Raw genomic sequence first — 27,744 nt, 5'->3', positions numbered from 1 at the left:
AAATAAAAGTGTGTTGAATTCAAACATCTCACAGGGATCTTACTGAACTCTATAGTTTTACATTTATTTGATGTTTCTTATATGTTCATCTGCACATTTCTGTTAGTGTTTTGTTGTGATCGGGACTGAGTTTGTTGTGAGTTTCTGAAAATTATATGGTATTTGAAATTTAAGGCAGGAGTACTATAATTATTCATAATCACAGTAATAGCTTGAGCTGTGTACGTCCCACAATGCAAAGAGCGCGGTGAGACTGTGGAGCTCTGCTGGAGAGGTGCTGTGGATGCCAGGGGGAGCCAGGGGGAGCCAGGTTTCTCCCAAACCTGCGTCAAGCTGGAAAGCAACAACATGAATAACGTCCGGCTAGGTGACGTTCAAAATAACACTTACACGAAAAAACAACAACGTGGAGTGAACATATTGTGCAAAAATGAGTCACATTTGAACATGCGCAGTATTTCCAGGTGAATTTCCCTCTTATGAAAGGTGAGCTTAACAAGCAAAACACACGATAAAGAAACTTTAACAAGCAACAAATGAATTCCAGAAAATCTCAAGTTAGACAAAGAGAGTAAAACCTTAACAAAACATTTTAAAGTGACAACACTTTAGTGTTTTTTGATTGAATGTGCTTCTCTGTTTTAACTCTAATCAGTAACCATCTCAACTGTGCAAAACACTATTTTTTATCCATGTTGGCAACAGTATTTATAAATGTATATGTTTTGCATATACATAGATTCATGAAATTCAATGTCATTTCAATGCAACAGTATTTCTCAAGTGCAATACAACATATGACATTAGCAGTTGTTTTTTTTTCCATTAGAATATTGACAATAGTACTTTTTATGGCTGTAGGATTTTTATGGCGTTCAGTATTTTTAGAAACTGTACATAATGTATATATGCATAGTAGTTTTTCTATTCTGTATCCTGTACACTTTTTTTTATCTTGGTCCTGTTGTGCCACTGTTTTTCTGCTTTTTGTAATACTTGATGGCTCTAACAAGTAAATTTCCTTGGTTTGGGATCAATAAAGTCTTATCAAAGAAAGCACATCCTCAATAAATGCATCCTCTCCACATTAACATTCCTCAGCAATTTCCTGCTCCATCTTCTCTTCAAGTATTTTCCCTTTAAACCCCATTCTGAAACACTTCATTGTGCTAACTCTAAAGATGATTAGAATAAAAATATAATACTAATATTACTACATTATACTTATATAGTGCTTTTCAGGACACACAAAGACGCTTCAAAAAGAGGACAAAAATAAATAAAAATCATGAAATAATAAGCTAGCCTGTGATCTGTCTCACAAGGAAGATCTAATTAGCCAGCTAACTGTTCTCGAGTTCGCCGGATGTTGGTCATATTGGCTTTTAATTTGTGAGCAGGGACCGGAAGCTTGGTGTGACTCTCGCTGTCTTGACGCTGGTCCGGAGGATGCGCATATTCTCGGATTTAAGGGGGGAGGTTTGGAGCGGCCCGGACTCTCGTTGTTTAACAGCATTTCTCCGCCAGGAACGGACCAAATACTTTCCAGGATTCCTTTCAGAATCGCTCTTTTGTATGAATTTAACCGCGAACACCGTTTGTTCTTCGGATATTTCGTTCGAGTGAGTTGAAGAACTTTAGGACTCAGTTTTCGGAGGTGAGGAGAAACGTTTTGGGATAAAGGGACGAGCAGAAAACTCCCGCACACTCGCGCAGTTTCTTCGGATCTGTTAAGGTTAGCTAGGTGGGATAAAAGAAGGTTGTCGCGAAGGAAATACTTTAAAATTAAACTAAAAAAGCGAAGTTAAGACCGCGTCGGAAGTTTTTTCCGCTCCGGTGGTTATCTGGGTTTTTTCTCGGAGTGGGGGACGCACATTCTTTTCTTCTGCCGCACAAGTTTGGCAAAAATATGCGCAAACCTGTTAGCCGAACGCCGATAGCTCGGAGTCAGTGAGCTTCGTTCACGGACCGCTCGTGAAATCTGGATCTATCGGGTCTGTTTCTCGGGAAGTTTTCCTGCATCCAGCCTCAGCTCGTCGGTTCCTCATCAGACCAACAGCCGCCAGCAAAGGTGAGATTTCACTTTGATTTAGCGTCACTTCGTGGTGTGTTTACGTGCTCGGGTTCTTTGAATCGAGCGGATTTTACTGAAGAACATCTCCTGAACGGGACACGTTCAAAGACCAGCAGTTCATTCATTTCTGGCATTCAACCACCTGTTTTCTATGTTGGAAAATGTTAGTTTGTTAGCAGTAAAAAGGGAAACCTGTCCATAATTTTCTGTCTTCAGCAGCTCAGTTTGCTTCATGTGCAGTCAAACCTCCTCCATCTCCTCCACGCTTCAAACTGAAGGCCCAAATGTTGCCTGCAGAAACCTGCTTTGGCCTTAAATCACATTAAATCATCTATAAAAAAACTGCACATCATAGCTTTAGTTGGCCTTCATGCATCCACAACTCCTCTCCAACCTTCTGTATTATCTCTATACATGTTTTTGTTGTGTTATAAATTGTGCTGCATCTCCTCAGAAATGGTCCTCGTCCCCTCGTCCGTCCTGAGTTTTGTCTGCAGCATTTAAAACACAGAGCAAACTGTCCAACACAACCCTCAAAGTCCAGCTTTTTGTCCATCGAATCCAGAGACAAATCACTTTTTCATTTTTAAACCCAGAGGACGGACGTCTCCGCCACATCCACAGTGAAGTGCTTTCTGTAAAGATCTGAATGTTATGATAGAAAGGGAAGGAGAAGATGGGTGGTTTAGGAAAGCAGCATCCCCACAGGGAGTTAGTTAGCCAGGAGGAAAAAAGTTTTCTCCTCAACCATATAATGGGAAGTGAGGAGCAGCCCTGCCCTTTAATTTACTTGGCTGCTCCCATGGCACCGAATTATTGTCACTTGGACTGTATGATTGTATTTATTATAACTGGATCCACCAAGAAATGTGGTGTGGAGTTATATTCCTCCTCGCAGGAGGGAAATTACAGCCACTCATCCTTCACATTTGGATGTTTTATGCAACTCAAATCCTGTGTCTGGATCGGGGAAAACACACATTCATGCACACTGTGGAGGACCTAGAGCTTCAGATCTACGCACCAGCCAAAAGGCAGGCGGCTTTACATTAGCTGTCTTTACGTTCGAGCGTAATCTCATGACACCTGATCTCCCTCCGGTGGAAAGCCAGCGCTTCAGATTGAGAGGCTGCAGAGAAAAACCCACAAGTGTGTGTTTTTGTGAAAACAGCAGCCTCGGGGAAATGGTCTGATGCTCCCGTGAACTGCAGCCGTGTGCACACCGGCCTGCTGCTGCTGGCTGGGGCTGCAGCCCTTTCCGGCCGGGGGGCTCCAGAATTTGGGAGCGGAGGAATTTTATGCATGGATGGCAGCGAACAGTAATTACGGTGCGGGCCGTGTTGTGGGTTAGGCCTCTAACCTTTGTCTTTGTATAATGAGAGAAGCTCAATGCGTCTTGCGTGTTCTAATCTGTTTAGTTTAACCTCTTTCAGTGGCCAGATTTTCAGTCATGTGTTCACATCTCCTTTTCAAAAACAGGAGAGGTTGTGTTAAAAGGGTGATGTTTGGCTTTTCTAATGAAAGTTTTTTTATTGTTATCTGTTATTTTCCGAGCAGAACGTGTTAATTAGCTGATGGATTTTACCTCCATCTTCTTACTTCATATGTTTACAAGCAAATTTGCTTCCTGGAAAATGTGAGCTGCTGTGTTTTCATGCCACGGCAGCAGTTCAGCAGGTACGAGTGTTAATGAAAGGTCTCAAAATGAAGGTGGAAGATGTGTGTGTGTGCGCTGAAATGAGGAATGAAACAGTGAATCTGTGGATGTGTTTCAGTTTGAGTCTAATGCTGCGACGTGGTTTAGATTTACCTGTCAGTCAGTGTGTCACTGCACCAGTTTGGTTAAGTTTGAGGTGAACAGAACCAGTAGATGTGTTAATATAAGGTGTGAACGCGTCCTGATCAAAGTGTGATCAAATGTTTGGTTCGCACTGTGTTTGGATCTGAGGCGTGAACATAATCCACACAACATGCTGACATCCACACTGAATTTAACACTAGCGAACTTCATATTTAGAGAAGGCAGACAGTCACAGTGCTGCAGCGCACCAGATCAAACAGGTTTTGTACCAACAGATTAGTAATTTGATGTATTAAATGTGCCAATTTAAAAGAGGGGACAAATAATGAAGAATTAGTCGTGGGCAGCATTTCACAAAGTCCTTAAAGTTTCACAAACCTCAACAATTCCCCAAACTCTGTGATTTCTTAAGGAAGACTGGGGCTGATTTTGCTCTTTGCTCCGGAGGACAGAGATCTAATCTCAGCGAGGATAACACATAAAAATACCAGGTGGAAGCACGAAGGCGAGACCAGCTCATTTATTATCTGTGAAATGTCTCCCAGTTTAATACCAGATGGGGTGTTCGTTGCTTACTGGTCGCAGTAGAGGCCTGTCAACTCACAGGTGTGAGAAAGGTGATGTGGGAGTTTAGTTACTGTGTCCTGAGGCAGTGTATTTTACTGTTAGACAATAAACTAATGAAAATGACAGTAGGTACAAAAACAGTCAGTGAAAATTGAATTATTGTAAGTGTATTGATACCTGGAGGTTTAAAATATCTGAAAACAGAATATAGAAACGATGATAAACACAGAAAGCACAGTATATGAACAACAGTCCTGTTTTTTGTGTTAAATTCACGCTGAATGGGACATTTTACTGTTGATATAAACTCACATTTCTTTTCATTGTGTTACTGACAGTCTGATATATCTGCAGTTAGCTAATATTAGCCAGGCTGATTTATGGCTCTGGCTCTATTAGTGACTGTAAGTAAAAGCTGGATTGTGAGTAAATCAATCGGGCAAAGTGGGGTCAAATACTTTATGTACTGCAGTTTCTCTCGCCGGTTGTAGTATCGGCCAATGATATCGTCCGGTCTGTGCTCAGACCTGCTCACGGCTCGTAGCATCGTAAGGCGCTCTGCGTTTAGCTCGTGCTCCCACGGGAGCGGCCGATGACACCGCGTTGTGTCACGCTTTGAAGAAGCTGCTTCCTCCTCTCGATTATGGACGGTCCTCTTGGTGACGAGGGCCGGGGGAGCGTGGCCGCTTCCTTCTGTCTGGCAGCAGAAGCACTTTTCTTGGAGCTTTCCCAAACACTGACTCACTGCTTACAGAGCCGCGATGACCAAGCTTCTTTATCCCCCCCGGACCCCCCTGACCCGGCTCCGCTGCTGGAACACTGGACCATTCTTGGAAAGTGAAATTGGTTTTGAGGAGAACACAGCGAGCGTTTGAGCCACGAACACTCACACGAGCCTTCACCTCTTAAAGGAAACCGCAGCTGCATCTGAACGTGACTTTGAGTGAGAACCTAAAGCGAGTCGGGGTCTCTCTGATCCGGATGTGACGCCGCTGCTGCCTCACTATTGATTTTTAGAGTCGTCATTGTTTAAAAACCAGCATTTGTTTGACCCTTTTCGGGAGCAAATGGTTGCAGGGGGGTCACTTTGGGCTTGGGGACCAAAACCAACTGTTAGGTGATAGATCTCTCAGCGTGGAAATGATGGGCCGGCGGTCTCTCCCTTCAAGGGTGTCACGTAACAGACTGTTTTTTTTCTGGTCTTAAACAAATTCCTCAAGGGGGGCTCTGGGGGTTAGGGGCAAGTGTTAATCTCTGGGGCCAGATGCTGCAGAGGTGATGATGCGAGCAGATGTTCATGTGACGGTCACCCGCTGCACTGAGGGGGCTGCACGTCCTTCCACTTTGGTCCAGAGGCAAAAGCAAAGCTCCTCACGCAGGATCGGTGGTACGAGCTCAGCCGCGACGAAGACGTGTCCGTTAGCCCGAGCTATCGCGGCGTTCCTGCTGCTTATCAGTGTTTTTGTACAAGCAGGCCTTAAAGCTGAAGCACCACCTTGAACCTTCAGACACAGAATATTCTCTTCTTTTCTGAACTGTGAGGAAATTCCATGTCAATAAAAGTGCTGTTTGTAAAAAGAAAATCCAGTTTTAATGAGTTTATTCAGCTGCTTTGTTCCAGGAACGGAAGATTTGAAGTGGCCCACTTTCGTTCTTGCATATCAAAGTTTATTTTCCACCAACGTCCTCCAAGTGAACGTGTGCTTCTGCCTCACAAACTGGTCCCTGAATCGATTCTGACTCACTGCTTTTCTTACTCAGACCGTTGAAGCTCGCTGACGTGGTCGTGCATTCATTTGTCTCCTATTATTTTCTGTGTTTTTAGCTGAGCACTGTGAATGACCCGCCGCCGATGCCCCAAAGGTCTGAATGGAGTTCCAGTCGCAGAGACGTCAGCGGTTGTAGCTCCCTCAGCAGGATGCTGATGAGGCCAAGCGTGCTTCTGTTTCTGGCTTTATTCGCCCAAGTTTTAAGGACCCAGTGCCAGCCCGCCAACACTGGTGAAGGTAAGACGGCTTGATAACTTAAAGCTGCTCTGGCTTTATTCTGCCGCTGCTCGTTCTGGGTGCAGCTTTATTAAATATCATGCAACTGTTTGAAGTCCCAAACATCTTAAGTCTGTTTTATCTTGATAATCAAAGCTTTGTTCTGAGTGCAGGAATGTAAGAGTAACAGACTCCAGGCTTTGGTGAAGTCTGTCCTTTGTAGCGTCAGTGTTTCCTCCACCACCCCCGTTTGAGTCTGCTGTTGTTTGAGGGCATTTTACTGCGTCAGATGTAACTTCAGAGTGTTTCTGACGATCGGGAAAACCTTTTCTGTGCTCCCTCGCTAAACCAACTCATCCTCTGAGCTTAACACCGACTGAACTTTAGGTTTCATTTGGTTCTTAAACCGGTTAGTTCAACGTAAAGATTTCCCATAAAGAAGTTATCCCGTCTGGCTGTTACACAAGCTCTGCAAAGGGGAAAGAGGCACTGAAATCGAATCCTTAAAAATGTGTCTCTTGGAAACGGTCCAGCAGTGTAATAGCTGCCTGGACTTGTGGGTAGATGGGTTTGGATGTTTACACTCTGCAGTCGGAAGTGGAGAGCGGCTAAAGAATATGATAAAGCTCAGCATTATAATTAGAGTAATTAAGCAAGAGGGTCTCTCTTGGGCTGTAAGCCCTAAAATAAACTTGGTGTGGCTGTGTTTGAGCCAACAGTGGGACAGGGAGGAGTAAATGACTCCCATGTGTAGCCCGAGGGCAGCCCTCTACCTCGCAGTCCCTGCTCCTCTCCTCCTTTGTAATGAAAAGGTATTTGTTGTCACTGAGAGAGGAGTTAACTGCCAGGGAAGCTATAAATTAGCCTGTTTTTTCTAAAAAAGCCAGCAAAGATGCTTCTGTGAGCCCTCCTTTTTCCTGAAGGATAGAGTTTCTGAGCAGCGTGTTTGTCTTCTAAGGTGAGCCATAAATTTCCAGCGGGGTGGGGAGGGCTGGGGTGGGGGGTGTCTGATGCATTTGCGCTCCACCCAGCTCTTAATCACCAAATGGCCAGGTACTATCTATGCGCCTCTGTGCTTCGCCTGCTGCTCCCCCGCTGACTCCTGCTTGGGAATGCTTCACTTTCCCCCCCGCTTCCCCGCTGGGTGACGGATGGCTTCAGCTGTCGACAAACAATCACAGCAGAAGCATTTGGTTGCATTCCTTTTGTCCTTGTTGGGAAACAAAATAGTTATATGGAAGCGCTCATGTTTTATGCGTGCTCCTTTGTTTGTCTTGCGGCTTTCCGTTGTGGGTTGTTCACATGAGAAAAGAATATTCAGCCAACAAATTCATGTCATTGAGTTTCATCGAGGGCCTCTCGGACAGACATTCAGACGATTACAGGGCTTTAACGTTTCCTCAGCGTGGTCCTTCACAGGATCTCTGCTGGGCTTTTTGTCGACGCTGGTACATATTTTGTGGTTGCGTCAGTGAAAGTATTTTTGGTGCTTCTGGAGGATTTCTTTGACTTGATGCCCTGCTGTCAGTCAAAGCAGACGAGCCGCTGACCCTTCAGTGGAGGGCCAGCGGCTCCTCAGACAGTGACGGGGCCCGGAGGAGCTCGGCTCTGCTGACACTGAGAGTGAACTGCCTTCAAAGATAACGCCAGCTTCATTTCACTGTTTCCCTGCTCGCATTCGTTTCCACATTTTATTCTTCATCATCTGTCTGTGAAATTATATCGTGATGGTGCGTTAGCATGGTGCTAGCAACACAGAAGTGAAGAAGTCTAAGAAATAATGGTGGAAGCTGTAACAAGGAGGTGGCTACAACCCAATGCACCAACACTGGCAAAGAACTGTTCATGAAATCTATATTATGGAGAGACTGACATTCGCTTTAAAACTACAGTCGGAGAAATTTAAGAAATGGTGGTCGAAATGGATTAGATGTATAAGACAAAGGAGACCTGAACTACTTTGAGTATGTTTGTTACAAGGTTTGAAGTACCAGACTGCTAAATATTGGGATGACTGAAAATCACTGTGAGTAGATCTTCATGGAAGAATGAGGAAGTGTGACATCCGTTGTTCAGATGTTCTTATTTTGCACATTGTAAAATGAAAGGGAGAGTAATAGTGGTGTGTGTGCCACATGTTATTGTACATGTTTTTTTGTGTGTGTAAATATACTGAAAGGATTTTGTATGTTCCTCCCTGATTAAAAAAAAATAAAATAAAAAAGAAATAATGGTGGAAAATGTGTTCAGAAATTCAACACCAGTGCCCAAAACGGCTTAAATTTAAACTTAAAATGGTGTCTGATGAATAAAAGGTGTGTATGACAATAAAAGTCCTCCCATGATGAGCTGAAGATAGAGGAACAATAATGTGCTATAAAAATAACTATTACATCTCAGTAGCTTAGCTTCATCAGTTATCCTGATTATTACTGAGGAGAAATGAGGTGAGGAGGCACACATGACGTTTGAGGATTACTTCAGTCTGCGTGGCAGCAGGGTCTCTGCAGACCATTTAAAGATGTTTTCAGACTCTGGCTCCTAACAAACCTGCAGCAGAGCAGACAGTAGTAATAGAACTAGATCAACATGTGAAGCGTGATGCTTTTCAGGCTCCTGCTTTTCCTGTTTGTCCATTAAAGCCATAATGTGAAGCTAAATGTGGCTGAGCTCATTTGAATGACACTGGAGCGGCTCTGCAGAGCACAGCAATCCTTGTAGCTCCCAAGTGTTAATCCATGCTGATTGTCAGCGGCTCATTTAGGATTGAAAAGCTCCTCCACTGGAGGGCTTTCAGGAGGGACACTCGCTCACTGGACTTTTTGGGGGCTTGCTAATAGGCATTGTCCCATTCTCTTTGCTTCCTGCGAGTCCTGCCTTTTGTCTCTTATCAGCCTCCTCTCCAGGCCCCCCCACCCCCCACCCCATCAAATCAGCAGTAGAAACTTGCCACAGTCATTTTCCTGCATGTGCCACCACAGCGCCTCAACCAGCCTGACTTCACTGCATTCAACCATCACTGCAGCGAGGCCAGGAAATCCCACAAGTCATTCACGCGGCATATTGCTTCCTATCTTGTAGCCGGAGAAGGTTCCATAGACTGGCGCCAACTCTTCCTTTTAGTTGGCCTTGTATTTACAGACTAGTGAGCCCCCCACCCCCCTCCTCCAGTTTAAAACCTCTCCTGCTTTCTTCTGAGCAAAATTCCTTTCATGGTTTGTGTAATTAGGCTGATTTTAAACGATGTCAATCAATTTTTCCAAACGGTCGGAAGAACACGCGAGAGAGCGTTCCAGATGGGCCGCTCTCTGAAAATATGTTCCTTAATCCATTTTAATCCAATCACGGCGGCAGGAGGATTAATTGAGATGAAACATCCTTAGATTTAAAGGAAATGCTGGAAACTTGGCAGTCAGATCAGCGTGAAGAGCTGGAAACACATTCACTGTGAGCGATGCTACTGTTAGCTTAATGTTTCTGCACCCGCCCCGTGTTGCTGCTGGATGTAGGCGGGGTCGATTTCCGTCCCTCCAGTTTGAAGAGGGTTGTCACAGAAGCACAAATGGTCCCAACGGTGGCTGACAGTAAAGCAACCAGCACATTTTACAGCTTTTACGGCCGTCTTTATGATGTCTGCAGCTAGATTAACAGCTGGGATGTTGACACGGTCTTATCAGTGGCATCTCCATTTACAGGGGGGGGACAGAAAAACATGCTGGCGCCCCCCCCCCCCCCCCCCCCCAGAAACACACACACGGTGAGGACACCTTGCTTTAAATGCTGTGTCCAGGTTGGATGGCTGCAGCCCATCACTGAATGCCTCCTCTGCTTTGGTTTTGTTTTTGAGGAGAAAGTTGATCCTACCCCCTGGCCCCCTTTCCTGCTGGGATTAAGGGCCTGTCAGACATATGTGATCCAGGAAATACCTTTACTAGGCCCAAGTGGGGTCACCATAGCAACTGGCACTCGAACCTGCCGCTGCAGGCCCTCGCCGGCTCGCTCCCGTGCACATGCTCGCTGGCTCCCTCTTCCCCTTTATTGTTTGGAGGCTTTTGTTATGACGGTGGGAGGGATCGGCCGATGTTGTCCCGAGGTTGTGCTCTATAGACGTGCCTCCTGTTGTGAGGAAGTGCACGTACAAACACACCGTGTTGCTTTGGGAACACTGCAGAATAATCTCATCACGTAGGATTGCTTATGTCCACAGCATTTGATCATCTAGTTCAGTTTTTCTTGTTATGCCGAAGGGACTGTGGGAAATGGGAAAGGAGGATGAGAAAAGTGAGTTAGATCTTAGGTTATGGTGCTGCCACGGGGGGTTATTTTGTGGTGACGACAGAAATCTGTCAACTCAGGCTGAAAAAATTAGGCAATCAATCAATCGGACAGTCAACAAAAAGACAGTGGACAGCTGTTTGAATCATTGATGATGCATGTGGGTCATTTCTGAGACTCAGAGCTTCTCAGGTGGAGCATTTTCTGCTTGTCTCCACTTGCCTTCTGTATTCATTCATGTCTGGGAAATTGTTTTGCATATTCACAATTTCCTCACATCAAGCTGATCAGCTGATGAATCGATAGCTGGCGTTCATCGTCAGGCGCGACGGGATCAGGATGCTGATTGGATCAGTGGACTGTGAGCGCCTTTTTGGCATGAACGTGACCCGAGAGCAAGAATGTCAAGCCGTCCAGTGATGAGCTTACCTTTTGTAACTGGACAAACAACACCATTGTGATGGACAGCGTGTCAGCATAATTGGGTTACCCCCTCCCCCTCGCAGAATATGTAGTCATTTAGAACAGGGGGGCTCAGGTGTCTCGCTCCGTGACACCTCCCCTCTCTTCAATCCTCTAATTGAATTTCACCTTCCCTTCCAAAGTAGCTCCTTCCCTGCCTGACAAAAGGGCCTTAACTAATTTGGGATGTGATTTAATTTGGGGGAGAGATTCGGCCGGTGGTTCGCGAAGAGGAAACCAAAGACGGACTTTTCTGCCGTCTCTTTGTTTTGTCTTGTTTAATGATTGAAGTGCTTTTCGATGTGTCTGCAGCCCCATACTCTAGCAAAGATATTAAGTCTTTTGTGCATTCACAGCGCCATTCTCCTGTTTTCCTCTGTAGTCTCTGTAGAAACGCAACCAGAGCTGTTCACGCTCTGTCTTGGGGATCGTCTGGATCTGAGCTGCCCCACCAGGGACCCCGTCCACACCGTCAACTGGACCAAAGACCACGTGGCAGTCGTGGATGGAGAACACACGCGCATCCGCAATGGCCAGCTGGAGATCGAGACTGTGGAGCTGACGGACTCCGGTCTGTACGCCTGCACCACCTTCGGCAACCACAGCGTCTACTTCAACGTCACAGGTAAAGTCTTAGAAAAGGTGCAGAGACGTTATAGATTAGATAGATTATAGACTGTTTCGTTTGACAGATTAACCTGTAATCATCAGAAAGTGTAAATCATGTCTCCAGCTTCAGTCTGTGCGTCATTAAATGTGCACGCCGACCCTTCAGTGACGCTGAAAAGTGGCCACTTGGCTCACTGCTTTTCTCTCGTGTTGCTTTCTCTTTCACTAGTTGATACCCTGGCCTCATCTGAGGATGATGATGAAGATGAAGAGTCTTCGTCGGAGGAAGCCAAGCTGCTGGGAAGTCAAAAACTGCTGCGTGAGTGTGCTGATCTCTTCACATTACTAATGTTGCTGCAACAAGCGGTCATCGCTCGCTGGGCCCGAGTCACGGGGTTATGAGTAACGGTCGCGGTCGGTGATTTGAGAGTGTTTTGATTCAGTTACGGGCCCGCCGCGCGTGTGTGTGGGTGGGTGTGTGGGTGGGTCACGTTTGTGTGAATGATTTCACTCTGAATCAGAGTTTTCGCTACCTCGGTGACAGCTCTTACATGAGGAATGTCACTGCGGTGACTCACCGTGGTTAACCTTCGATGTCTTCCAATTTGTCTCTGGAGTAATTAAGACACTCATCATCTGGCTTCTGCTGCCCACTCTGCCCACAAAGCATCCAGGGGCCGCCAAGTGTGGCAAACAGGCCGACCTCAAGCCTCAGACTCCAGAGCTTACCCCCCCTCAAACCTCCACATCATGACATAACATCTTAAAGCCACAGCTTAAAAAAGTGATTTTTCCTTCTATTTGAAGAAGCATGAAGTCTGCGCCCATCCAGTGTCATCAAGCCCTGTGACTGTAATTTAAAATCTTATTTTGGGTGAACTTGTATCATGTAATCTGTTTTCTGCCTCTGATCTGAGGCTGGGTAGTCCAGATGTCCCGCTCTCCAGCATGTTCCGGTTCTCCCCCAGGGGCTCCTTCCTGTTGGACATGCCTGTAAAACCTCCAGAAGAAGGTGTTCTGGTTCACCTATGAATCGCCCTGTTTTCAAACACGGCCAATCCATGACAACACCACTCAGGTTCAGACTGGGCAGGCCAAGTCCCCCAGTGCTCTGTTCCCTTACCTGGGACCCTACCAGGACCCGTCCTCTGGAAAAGCAGCTTCAGGGTCCTTTAAAGAGCTTTGAGCTGTAGTTTAATGTGTTTAGTTTTAGAAAACACACCTGATTGTACCTGCTGCTCATGTGCTAATGATCTTTGTCTGTCTTATTCTTCAGCGATGGCACCACAGTGGGCGCATCCGGAGAAAATGGAGAAAAAGCTTCACGCTGTTCCGGCCAGTAAGACCGTGAAGTTTCGCTGCCAGGCCAGTGGCAACCCGACTCCCACTCTGAAATGGTACAAGAATGGAAAGGAGTTCAAGAGAGACCATCGCATCGGAGGCTTCAAGGTGAACAATGAGAACCATCTCCATCTTCCTCGTCACACTCCACCCTCCTTAGCATTTCTTATCGAATCACTCCAAACTCATTCACTACGAGGGGGGAGATGTGTCAGTGATCTCATCTTCGCATTAGATCACCCCCCCCCTTCCCTGAGGAGTGAGAAACACTTCCTGCAAGTGAAACAGAGGCGTGTTTCACATTTGACCTGAGAAACGATGCAAGATGACACCGCATGCCACAAAAAGGAACGCTGTTCCTTAGCAGTGATACCTCCAGGTGGGCAATCCAACCCATGCGTGTGGATGACGGCTGACGCTGGCTGTCCTCATTCTGAGTATCAGCCTGTACTGTAATTACATCCACGCAGCAGTACATTTACTGTGATACCTGCAGTATCTGTGCTACTTGACTGCCGTGTGGTGTGATTGCTTCCCATTTCCAGGCAGGCTGCTGATAAACTGCGAGGTTATAACCGTTGATAAGACGGTTTACTGCAGCCTCTGGGTTTACTCAGCAGAGGTGAGGCAGGTGAGGGGTGCAGCCCGTATCTGGTGTATACCGGCTCCATTTACTGTTAACGGCATCATGGCCCTCAGAGATGATCATAATGAAGGTGAATTTGTGCCATCAGTCATTTCCTGTTGGGTGCAAGGAAGAAAGCCATTTTATTAATACGCAACCTTATCAATGGACATATAAGACAGGATTACGTGTTGGGAGGCAGTAAATGTGCACCTTTACTCTGACTCTCTGAACGGCTGCCTTCAGTGGCGGTCGCCTCACAGGTGTGGGCTCTGTTGTTCCTGCTTCCCTGCATCTGCTCTTCCCATCAAGGTGCGTTCTAGTCCGGCCTCGTCTCGTGCTTCCCCAGCCCATCTCCCTCCCCAGCTGGGACACATTTAGGCGTTTCCTCTCAGCTGCCTGCTCCCCTCGTCCCCGAGACCCCCACCCAGCCAGGCAGCGTACTTAACCATCTGGCTGCTGTTTTTTCAGTCAAGGTGCAAAGGTCTGCATCGGCGGCCGGGGACGTCTCTCATCCCTCCCACACTCTTGCTTTTATGGCCCGGCTTCTATTGTTCATATCGTCTGCATCGAGACGTGCGGGAGGGAGGGAATAATGTGGACCACATGTATATGAAGCCAAGCACAGCACATCTGGCAGCAGGCAGCTGGACTCCCTCATCACGTTTTTAGCTAAATGAGGGAAACCGTATGGCTCAGTGTGTGTGTGTGTGTGTGTGTGTGTGTGTGTGTGTGTGTGTGTGTGTGTGTGTGTGTGTGTGTGTGTGTGTGTGTGTGTGTGTGTGTGTGTGTGTGTGTGTGTGTGTGTGTGTGTGTGTGTGTGTGTGTGTGTGTGTGTGTGTGTGTGTGTGTGTGTGTGTGTGTGTGTGTGTGTGCATGTTTGATGTTGCCATTGCCTTAGAGGTCTGTTGGCTAATCACACACTGCCGGTCCTGGCAGATTTATGGAAGTTAAACTGTAATATGTCTTGGAAAAAAGAGCCAGACGTCAGTTGGTTCTAATAAGACAGGTTGGGGCAGATGTATATAAAATTTGTACCCGTTTTCCTGCCGCCTGTTCGGTAGGACAAAGATCTGCTGAGTGAAGCGTCGGCTGGTGTCACAGGAAGAGGGAGTAGTGTGTTATCTTGTTATCATCACATGACACATCATTGAGCTTGTTAGCTAAACTTGATTTATGACGATTCATATGAGCAGAAGGCAGAAAAAGTCACCAGTTGTTTCAGGTTTGTGCGTTAAATGCAGACTCTGCTGCTGTGGCTGGCCCCCTGCTGCCCTCATCTCTCTTCATCACACTTGATTGAAAATATTTTGCCTTTCGTCCAACAAATAATTCATAGGAGCTGTTCAGTGCTGTACTGCTTATACTTAGCATTTCTACCCTTAATGACCTTCAAGTTCTTTCTAGACTGTCTGATTTTTGCTTTAGGTTATCAAGTCTGTCCTGTACGCCGACCACTGTCACTTTGTTTGTTTTAGGTCCGTGACCACGTGTGGACCATCATCATGGAGTCTGTGGTACCCTCTGACAAGGGAAACTACACCTGTGTGGTGGAGAACCAGCACGGCAGCATCAATCACACCTACCAGCTGGATGTCGTCGGTAAGTGTCAGCTCTTGTCGTCGTCGGCGTGGAGCTTGGAAGGCAGTCTTGATCGGTTTAATGACATGTTGAATATTCATGATTGTTCTCGTTCAGTCAGTTTCACAAAGCCTTCAGTGCACCAATCGAATGTGATCCTCATCCCAAAAGCACAGACCTGGTTGAAGCGGGTCTGTTAGTCCGTCATTTGATAGATTAAGCCGGTTTATTTGTGGGTTGAGTGTTGGATCCATGTACAGCAGAGACGTGATTGGTCCTGAGGGACCTGCCCTGCCACACCGGCGGCTCTATAAATCGCAGTCCCTCCGTCACCGTCGTCCCCTGAGCTTCGCCTGACCTCAGTCTAGACCCTGATGAGCAGCGAGATTGCTTCAGTGAAGGCAGAGCTTTGTCGCAAGTGCCCCCCCGTCCACCCCCGTCCCCACGGACATCTTGGTTAGAGAAGCATGGACAGTTGACATCCTGCCAGATGCTTGGCTTGTAAGTTTACTTTAGAGAGTTATCAGTCATCGAAATGGAGCCGCAGGAACATTCTGTTTCACAGTGACGGCTCCACATCAAACACTCCGCTTGCCTTCCAGTCTATTGTGGCCAACTCTTAATAATCGCAGCGGCAGAATAGAGCTGAGAAATAGCAGCTTTAATTCTCCATATGAGGAATTAGAGGCTGTGACTGTGAAATTACACAGCGTCAGATCAGATGATACGGGCGACCTTATTTGCCATCTGTCCCGTCCTTTGCAGTGACAAAACCTTGACTTGCGGCGGGTTTTATTTGTCAGCCGTGTGTACTTTGGAATGACTGCACGTGTGTTTGTCTTTGATATTGCCTGTTTGCTTGGCTGAAGCTGTATGTTTTTGTTGTGTTACAGAGCGCTCGCCCCACAGGCCGATCCTGCAGGCCGGTCTGCCGGCGAATCGCACCGCGGTGGTTGGCAGCGATGTGGAGTTTGAGTGCAAGGTGTTCAGCGACCCCCAGCCTCACATCCAGTGGCTGAAGCACATTGAGCTCAACGGGAGCCGAGTCGGTCCGGATGGTTTACCGTATGTCCGCGTCCTCAAGGTAGGAGCTCACTGTGACCGATCCTGCTGCAACAAGCCAGATCAAGCCTTTTTTTGTGAAGCTAAATAGGAAAATGGAGGAATCACCTCCTAGATATCCACCACTGTCTGTAAAAGTGCATCCTGAGTCAAAATATGAACTTTATTTTGCTGTTTTAACTCTGAACATGATTCAAAAACATCTTTTGAATTCTTTGCTCTGCTTTGATCCTGCTGCTTTTTTCTGTGCTGCAAATGACATGTTTTTATTTCCAGCATTCTGGGGTCAATAGCTCGGACGCTCAGGTGCTGACCCTCTACAATGTGACTGAGGAGGAGAGCGGAGAGTATATATGTAAAGTGTCCAATTATATAGGACAGGCCAATCAGTCGGCCTGGCTGACTGTCACCAGATACCCACAGTCCACAGGTAACCACCACGCAGCAGCACCGGGACGACACACTGGAGGCGCTTCTGGGACCACTGGGGGAAACTAGGGCCGTATAAACGGAGACAACCTCAGCTGTTTCTCTCCTCCCTCCCTCCGTTTGTCCCTCCCTCTCTCCTGCCTCAGTGCTCCTGACTGTAAATGACGCTATGGAAAATTCCCAGCAGAACAGTTGAAAGCGTTTAGTCTCAGGTTTATGTTGGACCCGTTCTCGTTCCTGCCCCATGCCTGCGCTCTGCCCTCCTAATAAGGGCCTCTCTTGCCATCCTCTTCCATTACTCTCGCTCTTTTGCCCTTCAAAGTCCTCCGAGCGCAGCTCACGGACTCTCTCTCCCCTTTGTTTTTTCCAGCCGTCCTCCTCTGCTTACCTATGCTCCTCAGGCCTCCTGCTGTCTGTCTAACGCTCTCACAGTTGGCAGAAGTGTGAATGTGAGTTTGAGTGCGTCCTGTTCTGCTGTGGAGTTCTCCATGTTGCCCATCTCTTGCATGTAGAGATGAGACTGAGGTATTTGACGTGGTGATGGGTGGCCCGGGGTGGGCTTCGGCAGCGCAGACTCGACCTAACCAGCTCCTCCACTAACAGATACTGGAGGGCTCTTTCTGAGTCCTCTGCGGGGGCTCTCGTTAGTACTTTTTGGGCAGGTGGTGTTGGATGGCGGAGGAGAACGCTCCTCCATCCCCTCTCTCTTTCAGAATCCTTTACTCATGGTTCCCTTTCCCCTCTTGGGCCTCTTGTTGGGTCTGCTTCCTTTGTCATTTTCTAGACCGCTGGCCTTAACACCACGGACAAGGAAATGGAAGTCCTCCAACTGAGAAATGTGTCTTTTGATGACGCTGGGGAGTATACCTGCTTGGCGGGCAATTCTATCGGGTTCTCTCATCACTCTGCATGGTTGACCGTTTTTGAAGGTATCAGTGGTTCTGTCTCTCTCCTACATTCCCTGTTTTCCCACTTTTCCAACCCCAGCCTGGCTGTCCACCCTCACATTTGCCAGAAGAGGGTCTTGTCGGACTCTTGTTCTGCTGACAAATGTGAGAGGAAGCCAGGGCAGGCTGTCCCTGTCCTCAGCATGGCTCCTGCTCCATCTAAACTCTGTGGATGGGAGAGCGCGGGCCATGCTCTGCTGTCTCTCACATGAAATCAGCAAATGCCAAACAGCCCACGAGCTGTCTGCTGCCTGGTCCACCACGACACAGACATCAACATGTGGAAACGGGCCAGAAGTATTTTACAAACCAGATCACACAGAGGTATATTTAATGGTCTCAGCCAGGTAGACCCTCACATTTACAGCCGGGTTGTTTGGCAGCTCTGATCAGATTTCACTTTGAACTGTCCCTGCCTCTCTGCTCTTTAACTGCTGTTTGCATTTGATTTGGTGTGAAGCTGATTTTCCTTGACAAGCACCACAAATGACATGTATTCCTGATGTCATTTCCTGCTGTGAGCGCAGCGGCTGGCTTTGATAATTGGCTCGCTGTAGTGGACGTGTCTCATTCCTGAAGGTCGGAATGAGCATTTGTCCAATTATCAAGCCGCTTGTCAGTCAGCCTCTTCACACAAGTGCAGCTCACTTGTGTTGCTGGTGTTGGTGAGGGGTGTAACGGTGCACCTCGGTCCGTGTGGCCCCCTTGGTTTGGGATGCATTTATTCTGCGTGTAGTCCTTCCAGCACAGATTTGTTGTATGTGATAATCTCACAGTAACGCAGTGTAACAATACCATATCTAATACTTTTCAGTGGTAAAGGTGCACCTAAAATTTAAAAAAAAAAACAGCATTTTAGTAAACAGGCAGCAACTCCTGAACAAGTACAGCAAATAAAATGATGCACTGGAAAAAAAAATCTTTGAAATTGTGTTCATAAGGCACAAAGTGCTCATTCAGCAATCAGAGGAATGGCGGCAGTTTTATGGATTTAAAATAGATTTCATAACTGATGCAGGATTAAAGGCCTCAGGTAGACGCCTCTATGAACAGACCCTCCTTCAGATCTGATCTGTGAGTCTAGCTCTGGACCACGAGGCCACATCCCAAGCCAAGGTAACCACCGAACGCTCCAGCGTGGAACCCATTACACCCCCAGAACTGGTATGAATAAACGTTGGTGTTTTCTCTGACTGGGAGGAAAAAAACAAGATCTGAATTGATAATTTCTTTATAAAAGCACACAAATATGTTAAAAAAATATATTACCAGCACCAACACACAACTCTTTTACAGCTGGAGTCAGAGTTTGATATTTTATTGATCACGTCAAGCAGCTAAACGACTGTAATGAGCTCATGCTTCGTGGCTCTGCTTTTAGTCCTACATGTAGTCACATGTGAGTTAGACTTCTGGATGAGGTAGACATGATGTGCAGAGGTCAAACAGTGTGTGTGAAGTCAAGTGTCCATGCCCTGTATGAAAGTCAGACCCTTTGCACACTGTTACACTCTTACAGATCATTAGCTGCTACTTTAGCAGAGTATTAAACTGTGTGTTAGCTGGTGTGGCACAAAATTTGGGTCATTTGTTCCAACTGTTTCTGTCACTTAAGAGACCTTCTGCTTCAAAGAAATGAAAATTATTAAAGACTGAAAGAAAATTAATTCCCAATTATTCTGATAATGAATCATCTCAGTCATTGTTGGAGTAGAAATGTCAAACATTTGTTGGTTCCAGCTTCTTAAGTGAAGCGTTTGCTGCTCCTCTTTGTCATTTATGACATCAGTGAAGAGTTTTTAGGTTTTGGACTGTGAGTTTTACAGCCTAAATGATTAATTGATTAATGGTGAAAATCATCGGCAGATTAATCAATTAAGGACATAATCGTTAGCTCTGCTGCGCCACATGTGTCCATGTCAGAGGCTCTGGTTTTCAGACAGGGCAGCTGAGTGTGTGTGTTTGTCTGTGTGTGTGTGTGTGTTTGTGTGGTCAGCATGTTTTGTGTTGCTGCATTTAAGTTCAGACCCTCTGTGGTCGTTTGATTTGATTGATGTCAGCTGACCGCCCTGCGCCCCCCCCTCCCCATCTAGCCGTCCCGCACTATCCTCCAGCCAACCACACCTACCTGGAGGTGGTCATCTACTGCGTGGGCTTCTTCTTCATCGCCGTCATGATCGCCATCGCGATCATTGTCAAGATTCGCACGTCGTCGAAGAAGAGCGACTTCAACAGTCAGCTGGCCGTCCACAAGCTGGCCAAGAGCATCCCTCTGCGCAGACAGGTAACAGAAAGTAGATAGGGGGTTTGGAACATTTCTACCTTTTCACCTCCTCTCTGTCTCTGCACGCCGTTTGTTCCCTTCACAGCGCCTTTAATCTGTTGGTTTGTGCTGGCAGAAAACTAAAAGCATGCATTCAAAGAGCTTTCAGGGTTGTTGTAGCTCCTCGAGGTCTCGTTCATCAGGTAAGTGCGAGTCTTGGAGGAGCGTTTCGTCTCCACTGTGGCACCTGAGTGTTTTTTTACATGGTTCTTCGTTGGAGTTTGAACAACGGTTAGTTTTCCAGTCTTTGAGTCGCTGCTGGCTGGTGTCTGCTCCACTCTGAGGGGAGTAATGTCAGTGTTCTTCACCGCAGGTCTCTGTGGACTCCAGCTCCTCCATCCACTCTGGAGTGATGCTGGTTCGTCCCTCCCGCCTCTCCTCCAGTGGATCTCCAATGCTGTCAGGGGTGTCTGAGTACGAGCTGCCCCAGGATCCCCGCTGGGAGCTTCCCCGGGACAGGTAAGTCCTCAGACCTGCAGGCACCAAGAGCCTAGAGGCTGGAAGGAAAGTCACTGGTTTGAAACAAACCACAGACTCTGCTGACTGGTGATCTTCTCCCCCCTCGCAGACTTGTTCTCGGGAAGCCGCTGGGTGAAGGCTGCTTCGGTCAGGTGGTGATGGGAGAGGCGCTGGGTCTCGACAAAGAGAAGCCAAACCGTGTCACCAAGGTCGCCGTCAAAATGTTGAAATGTAAGTCATCTGAAGTCAGCGAGCAGATCTGCTGGATGTGGTCTCGCAGAAGCCTCCATTTGAGGCTCCAGGAACGAGAAAACTTTTAACACCAAACTGTGATGAGCAGATACTCAGAGACATCTGCCACTGGATCCGAGCCACTGTGCAGAAGGGAGACTAGAGTAAAAATTTATGAGAGCCCTTGACATCCCATATAAAACGGTGTTCATTAAACTGCGCCGAGCAGCGAGGACGCAGGGAAAGAAGCGTTTATTGTCCAGTATTTTAAGTGCTTCTCCTCAGGGAGCATTCGTCAAGACAAACGCCGGCCTGGCTCCGCAGAGTTAGTGTACTCTATGTGCTCCGCAAGGTGGTTATTATTGTGAGGCCTTTTTGGGCCTTTTCACCAACAGAACGTGGACTAATTACCCTAATGTGATTAACTTCCCTTCCCCTCCAGCTGACGCCACAGAGAAAGACCTGTCAGACCTGATTTCAGAGATGGAGATGATGAAGATCATCGGGAAGCACAAGAACATCATTAATCTGCTGGGAGCCTGCACACAGGATGGTAAGAGCAGACAGAGAGGGGTCTGCTGCTGACCTGCACACACACACACACACACACACACACACACACACACACACGCTCAGACAGCGTGAACCTCAGCGTGAGTAAACAGCTCTGACAGCAGCTTCCCAGCTCGCAGTTTGAATTGACCATTTCTGTCCGATCATCCCTGACGAAAAACTGAAGGAAGCTCACCTCTGATGACCCCGCAGGGCACGCCGCTCTGCCGCTTCCACGCCGAAACACAAAGCGCTTTGTTCGCTCCGCTTTATCCACCAGCTTTCCAGCTAATCTGCATTTATCTGTTCATCTCAAAGCGTGTGGGCTCTGCCTGCCGGCGTGTGCAGGTAAAAGTGCACAAAGAAGGAATCCAGTCCACTTTAATGACCTTGAGCCTCTTAGATTTGAAGTATTTGATGATGTTCTGTAAATACTCCCATCGTGACACTTAGTGCTGCATCATTTCTCTTCTACCAAACCATCCTGATGTTTCCCTTTAAACCTTTATGCTGCTGGCCTCCCTTTGTGGTGACGATGACTTCTTCCTGTATTTCTGCTGATCCTCTGCAGGTCCTCTGTACGTGATCGTAGAATATGCATCCAAGGGCAACTTGCGGGAGTACTTGCGAGCCCGGCGCCCACCAGGCATGGAGTACTGCTACAACCCAGACCAGGTTCCTGTGGAGAACATGTCCATCAAAGACCTGGTGTCCTGTGCTTACCAGGTGGCCCGAGGCATGGAGTACTTGGCCTCCAAAAAGGTAACCGCAGAGTTCAGCCGGCCATTCTCTGCCGTCTCTATTACATTTGCAGGATCAGCCGGAGCAGCAGCTCTCCGTCTTGACAGATTAGGGCCTTTATTTGAGACATGATTCCCAGGACTTTGGCTCAGTTCTGGTAATGTCTTTTGTTTTTGTTCAGTGCATCCACAGAGACCTTGCCGCTCGTAATGTTTTGGTAACGGAGGACAACGTGATGAAAATAGCGGACTTTGGCCTGGCAAGAGATATCCACCACATCGATTACTATAAGAAGACGACAAATGTGAGTATTCACCTCTGAGCTGCGTCGAGCAGCTCGTACAGTCAGGTTGAAACATGCTCGAGGTGCTGCAGTCACAAACCGTAGAGAGAGCTGCGGCCCTTCAGCTCAGCGCGGCTCTTCCTGCTCTTCCTCCCTGCAGAGCGATGCAGCTAAAGTGGAAAAGCCCAAATATCCCTAACACGCATTCCTTCTCCGCAGGGTCGTTTGCCAGTCAAGTGGATGGCTCCCGAGGCTCTGTTCGACCGGATATACACACACCAAAGTGATGTGTGAGTATCACGTGTCCAGCTGGAATGTGATGAAATGGTTCAGTGGTGCGGACTATCTGGACGCTGATGTCTCTTTCTGTCTGCAGATGGTCTTTCGGGGTTCTGCTGTGGGAGATCTTCACCCTGGGAGGTTCTCCGTACCCCGGCGTCCCCGTGGAGGAGCTGTTCAAGCTGCTGAAGGAAGGTCACCGTATGGACAAGCCCTCAACGTGCACTCACGAGCTGTAAGGAAACACTTCAGTCAAACGTCCCTCAGACACTTCTGTCTGTCCAGCCTGTCCTTATGTGATGAGCTAAAGCTAACGAGGACATTAAAAAGTCAGCATGGTCTCTTTTTGTTAGATGTTTAATTATGAAATAAGTTTAGTTGTGGAGTCAAATTTAAGCTTCTTGCTCGAGGAGTGATGGAACATTTTGCTCTTTGATTAAGCAGCAATCTCAGATCATCTTCAGCAAATGACCCCATGATTGTCTGATATTAACGAATCACAATCCTCCTCCTCCGAGCTGCAAACCGACGGCGCTGAGACTGTAATGTGTCATTCTGAGCTAATTAAGTGTTTGAAAGGATTGATTATGCATGAAGCCAGTTGTTGTCACCACATTGGAGACGTCTTCAGGATTGATGTCCCAGCGAGTGACGCCGTGTCTCAGTGTGTGTCCCACTTTAATGCAGATATTCTGCCACATTAACTGAATTAAAGTCTGTGGTTTTCTGTTTTTGAGTTTGCTTCGTTACAACCTCGCGTACCCTGAACCAGATGTTGCTGACATCAGTAGCAAAATGCTCTGTGTGTTTGTGTGTGTGCTGTGCTGTTGAAACCTCTTTTCAATATGGCCACCGTTACCAAAGCTGTCCTCAGTGTGTGAAGGTGTGTGTAACCTGTGCACACGACACCTGAAAGATGAAGAATGATGATCCACGCCATTGTTTGTGTGACAGCCGATGAAATGAGGGAGCTGCTCAGCTTTGCTTTAGACCTCCTCTCAGATGAGGTTAAAATGATCTCTGATAATTCTCTCTTCCTCTCTGCAGGTATATGATGATGAGGGACTGCTGGCATGCCGTCCCGTCTCAGAGGCCCACATTCAAACAGCTGGTGGAGGATCTGGACCGCTGTCTGGCAATGACGTCCAACCAGGTCAGTCCTCGTCTCCCTGGTTCAGGGAGGAAGCAGAAATGTCTCTGCGGAGGCGAGGTGTTCATTTTGTCCTCCCTCTGTGTCCTCAGGAGTATCTGGAGCTGTCCGTGCCTCTGGACCAATATTCGCCCAGCTACCCGGACACCCGCAGCTCCACCTGCTCCTCGGGCGAGGACTCGGTCTTCTCCCACGACGCCGGAGCCGAGGAGCCCTGCCTGCCAAAGTTCCCTCCCCACCCCAACGGGGCAGCCATTAAGAAACGCTGATACCTCATCTCCATTCAGACATTGACATTTCCTCCGCTCCCTGCCTCATGGGGTTGGACTCGTCCCCACATTCCCAGAGATGAAGCTAAAAAACACTGGTGCTCTGTGAGAAAGGAGCTCGAGGACGCCTCGCAGGACTCGGCGGGTCACGCGGACTGACGAGCGCAGCCCGTTCCCGGTTCTCGGCGGTGACGGTTTTTATGGGGCACTTTGTATTAACGGGAGTGGCAGTTTGTCACGGCGTCATAAAAGCGGGCGGTCTCCCACTCCTCTCTCCTCTTTGGGCATTCCTCTGGTCAGGAGGACGGGAAGGACGGACGTGGGCGACGTCGGGTTTTGTTTTGTTGTTTTTCGCTCGTCAGTAGAGACGTTTCAGACCAAATCCAGAGACACGAGGGACGAGCGGCACGCGATCCTTCGCCATCCTCCTGTAAATACAGTTAGAAAATTATAAATATGAATATATATTTACATTGTACTCTTATTTTTATTACCATCATTGATTTGTCTTCTTTTGTACCAGGATGCTTTGGTTTAATCCTTTTTAATATAGTCTGTAGGGGCAGTTGTTACATGAGAATATCTAAGATTGCTGAGAATTACATGGCTTTTTTTTTTTCCCCTAAATTTACTGCATAATCGTCAGTGAAAAAAAAAAAATATATATATATTGAGTTTTCTATTTTTTTTATTTTACTGTAAGTGCTTTTCCTCACACAACCTGCAGTACAGTTTGGGTTCTCTCCATCAGAAGAAATGAATTCTGGGAAATGTTGAGTGTGAGTGCGGCTGTCTTTCTGTGTGTGTGTGTGTGTGTGTGTGTGTGTGTGTGTGTGTGTGTGTGTGTGTGTGTGTGTGTGTGTGTGTGTGTGTGGAAATTTTTATCTGATTGAAGATTGTTCGTTTCCTTGGAGGATGGTCAGCTGTAAATACCCCTGGTTGTTCGCCATGTTTGTGACGCTCCTCAGTCGTTCGCTTCAGTCGACGTCGTGCACTTCCACTGTGCATGCCCTCATGTGATGAGCTTCTCTTCTACTGTAAATGCTTTAACGGGAGTTACATTCGCCGCCGTATAACTTCTGACGAAGGGTTGCAGAACACGTATGTCATCGTAAAAGGATTACATTAAATAAAATGCTATGGAAAAACAAACCGCCCAAGCTTTCAGCGTTTGAACTCGGCTCCATAAAGGCTCTATAAATATCCAGATTTCATGTTTGTGGTGTAAATCATGTTTACAGAGATGGAACGATGGCTGCTCGAGTCCCCTGCCAGTTTAACACGGGTTGCTGGGGGCTGATTAGATATGATAATGTGCTGCTGACATCAGAAGAAATGCTGGCCAGCGCAGAGAGCCACAGCCGGCAGTAAACATGTGATTTATGGCCGTGGGAATGGCTTGGCAAGCGCTGGTGCTTCGCTTCCATCCATCAGCCACACCAACCTTGATGCCCGTGTCTGGCTCTGGCTTCCTGCCACCGGCTGATGCATCAGCTGGATTGCAGTCTCCATGCAACAGGCTAAAACCGCCGCTCGACCTTTTTAAAAGCCGGCTGGAGTCAGTGCAGTTAGCAGAGGGAGGACAGTTAGTGTCTCTGAGCTGCAGCTGTGTGCTCGACACGTCAGGGCCTTCGAGGACTCAGGGTCACCTCCAGATGTTTAGGAGTCAAGTGTTGTTTTTGGAGACATATCATCCACTCCTGGAAACAGGCGGTAATAAAAAGCATCATCTGCTCCGTGGCTGAGGTGACGATGAAGAGCTCTGTTTAAGGGCAGAAAGGACAGGAGAGGACCGGCTTTATAACCTGCTAATGGTGCACAGCGAGCAGCAGATGTGCCATTAGGTGGAGGCTGTTATCGCCTCTGACAGATGGCACGAGAAGAGTCCAGTTCAGGACAGGGACGGTGAGACCGTCCGTCCGTCCTCTGCTGAGGGCTGTGATTCACGAGCACAAACAGGAAGCTGCGTTATGATCGAAGAATCAAGTTTTCTCATCACTGAGATGAAAGAAGACGCGACTGCTATGTCCTGTTTCTGGAGAAATGTCTATCTGATGGCTGATTGGAGGACGTAAATTGATTTGGGAATACTGGAATTTCAGCCATGCGAGCGTAATTAGTACGTTGAGCTCCAGGAACACCCTGCTCCGCTCCGGTCAGCCTGACACAATGTGTCCCATCATACCAGCAGCTAGACATGTCCCGCACATGAGACGACTGAGACAGGCCTTTACGTTCATGTGTTTAACATGTATTGACCCTGACTCCTCCTGTGGGGGCAAACTCAAAGAAATGGAAGCAAAACAGACAAATAATAAAAAATATATTTATCTTTCAACCTGAACTCTTATTATGAAGAGCTTGACTTCTATCTCATGATTTTCTAACAGTAAAACACCTTATTTCATATTATTACTACTGATGATGAAGGTGATAATAGATTGATAGTATAAATTTGTAATTATGTTAATCAGGTGAAGCATCATTACTGGAACATGGCCTTCACAACTACAAACATTCCCATCAGCCTCAGCTGTGCTAATCATGGCGCCAATTAGCTAACATTATCGTGCTAACATGCTAAGCTAACATGCTAATCATTACACTTGCTGAGCAGCATGTTGGGAGCGTGTTAGCATGCTGAGGCTAGCATTTAGCTCACCGAGAGAGAGCAGCTAGCATGACCGAAGACTCAGGTGATGGTAAAAGGTTGGAGGAGGAGCCCTTTAAATGTTTTACAACATTTTTAGTGTATTTTGGAGCAGACTCTCTGGCTTGTTCGGGTTTACGTGTCGCTGTCATCTCCTCCTCGGGTGAATGCATCTCCTGTATCTGCACAATTAAAGTTAATTTAACAGTTAGAAGTTCTGGTTTCCTGCCAGCGTGAATGCATCATAGCATCTTGAAGTTGTAAATTCCCAAAATTGAACGCATCATCTGCGAGCCGTACATCTGTTCTAGAAGTCATTGATACGAGCGAGATGAGGCTCCCGCCTGTTTCCCCGGTGGCCTGTGGGATGGATTGCTCTGTGTTCTTGTTTACCGGAGAGGGTTTGATTTATTCCGGTTTGGGATCATCATCTGCAGGCCTACAGAAACGCCTGAGCCTCAGCATTAATCTCCCGCACGTGTGTTTCCTGTCAGCGGTGACAGATGACCTGCCCTTCAACTCTGTGCCACCCTGCAGAGGAGACACGTCGTCAATCAGGACGTTTCTCCGCCGCCGTTAGAGAGGAGGTCCTGGAGGGTGCTGATGATACCGGTGACTGTGTGTGTGTGTGTGTGTGTGTGTGTGTGTGTGTGTGTGTGTGTGTGTGTGTGTGTGTGTGTGCGCGCGCGCGCGCGCCTCCAGGAAACTTGGAGCGGTGACATCAGCCTGCTGTTGTGCACCTCTGTCTCCTCACAAATGAACTGGTTATTTATGGGAGTGATGGAGGGGAATCTGCACTTGGGGGGTGGGAGAGGGGGCTGTCCACCGCTGGAGCTCATGATTGCCCCTCTGGCCAGTGTCCACATGCAAGGCGGAGGAAGGAGACATGTCTCCTGTCCTGGCGTCCCCCCTCAGACGCCCTGAGCTCCGCTGCACCGCAGACTGCTGATTTCCAAACAGAGGAGGAATTTTAATTTTCTGTTGTTTGCTCGCTGGGACAGACCCCCCCTCCCTCGCTAACAATAGTTAAGATGATGAACAGCTGTTTT

General features: G+C 47.4%; 1 protein-coding gene across 3 annotated transcripts; it reads left to right on the top strand.

Annotated features, from left to right (window-relative positions):
• The first annotated feature begins 1,469 nt into the window (after positions 1-1,469).
• On the top strand, positions 1,470-26,260 carry fgfr1a (fibroblast growth factor receptor 1a). Of its 3 annotated transcripts, none has more exons than XM_070963935.1 (18): positions 1,470-2,071; positions 6,268-6,448; positions 11,547-11,789; positions 12,003-12,092; positions 13,050-13,222; positions 15,218-15,341; positions 16,214-16,404; positions 16,659-16,812; positions 19,852-20,042; positions 20,395-20,540; positions 20,650-20,771; positions 21,214-21,324; positions 21,895-22,085; positions 22,246-22,368; positions 22,567-22,637; positions 22,724-22,861; positions 23,674-23,779; positions 23,869-26,260. In XM_070963935.1, exons 2-18 carry the CDS (start codon positions 6,295-6,297, stop codon positions 24,043-24,045), a joined length of 2,505 nt encoding a protein of 834 aa, XP_070820036.1. In that variant the 5' UTR covers positions 1,470-2,071; positions 6,268-6,294; the 3' UTR covers positions 24,046-26,260. The 3 variants fall into 3 exon arrangements, with proteins under 3 accessions (XP_070820036.1, XP_070820038.1, XP_070820037.1); XM_070963937.1 differs by lacking the exon at positions 16,659-16,812 and adding an exon at positions 17,596-17,740 and having other exon boundaries at positions 23,869-26,259; XM_070963936.1 differs by lacking the exon at positions 16,659-16,812 and adding an exon at positions 17,596-17,740 and having other exon boundaries at positions 19,852-20,049; positions 20,396-20,540; positions 23,869-26,259.
• The last annotated feature ends 1,484 nt before the right edge of the window (positions 26,261-27,744 follow it).

Source organism: Chaetodon trifascialis, chromosome 6, assembly GCF_039877785.1.
Source record: "Chaetodon trifascialis isolate fChaTrf1 chromosome 6, fChaTrf1.hap1, whole genome shotgun sequence".
Classification (NCBI taxonomy): Eukaryota; Metazoa; Chordata; class Actinopteri; order Chaetodontiformes; family Chaetodontidae; genus Chaetodon; species Chaetodon trifascialis.
The sequence above is the reverse complement of the archived record's forward strand: the minus strand, read 5'-3'. Positions and strand labels throughout refer to the sequence as shown.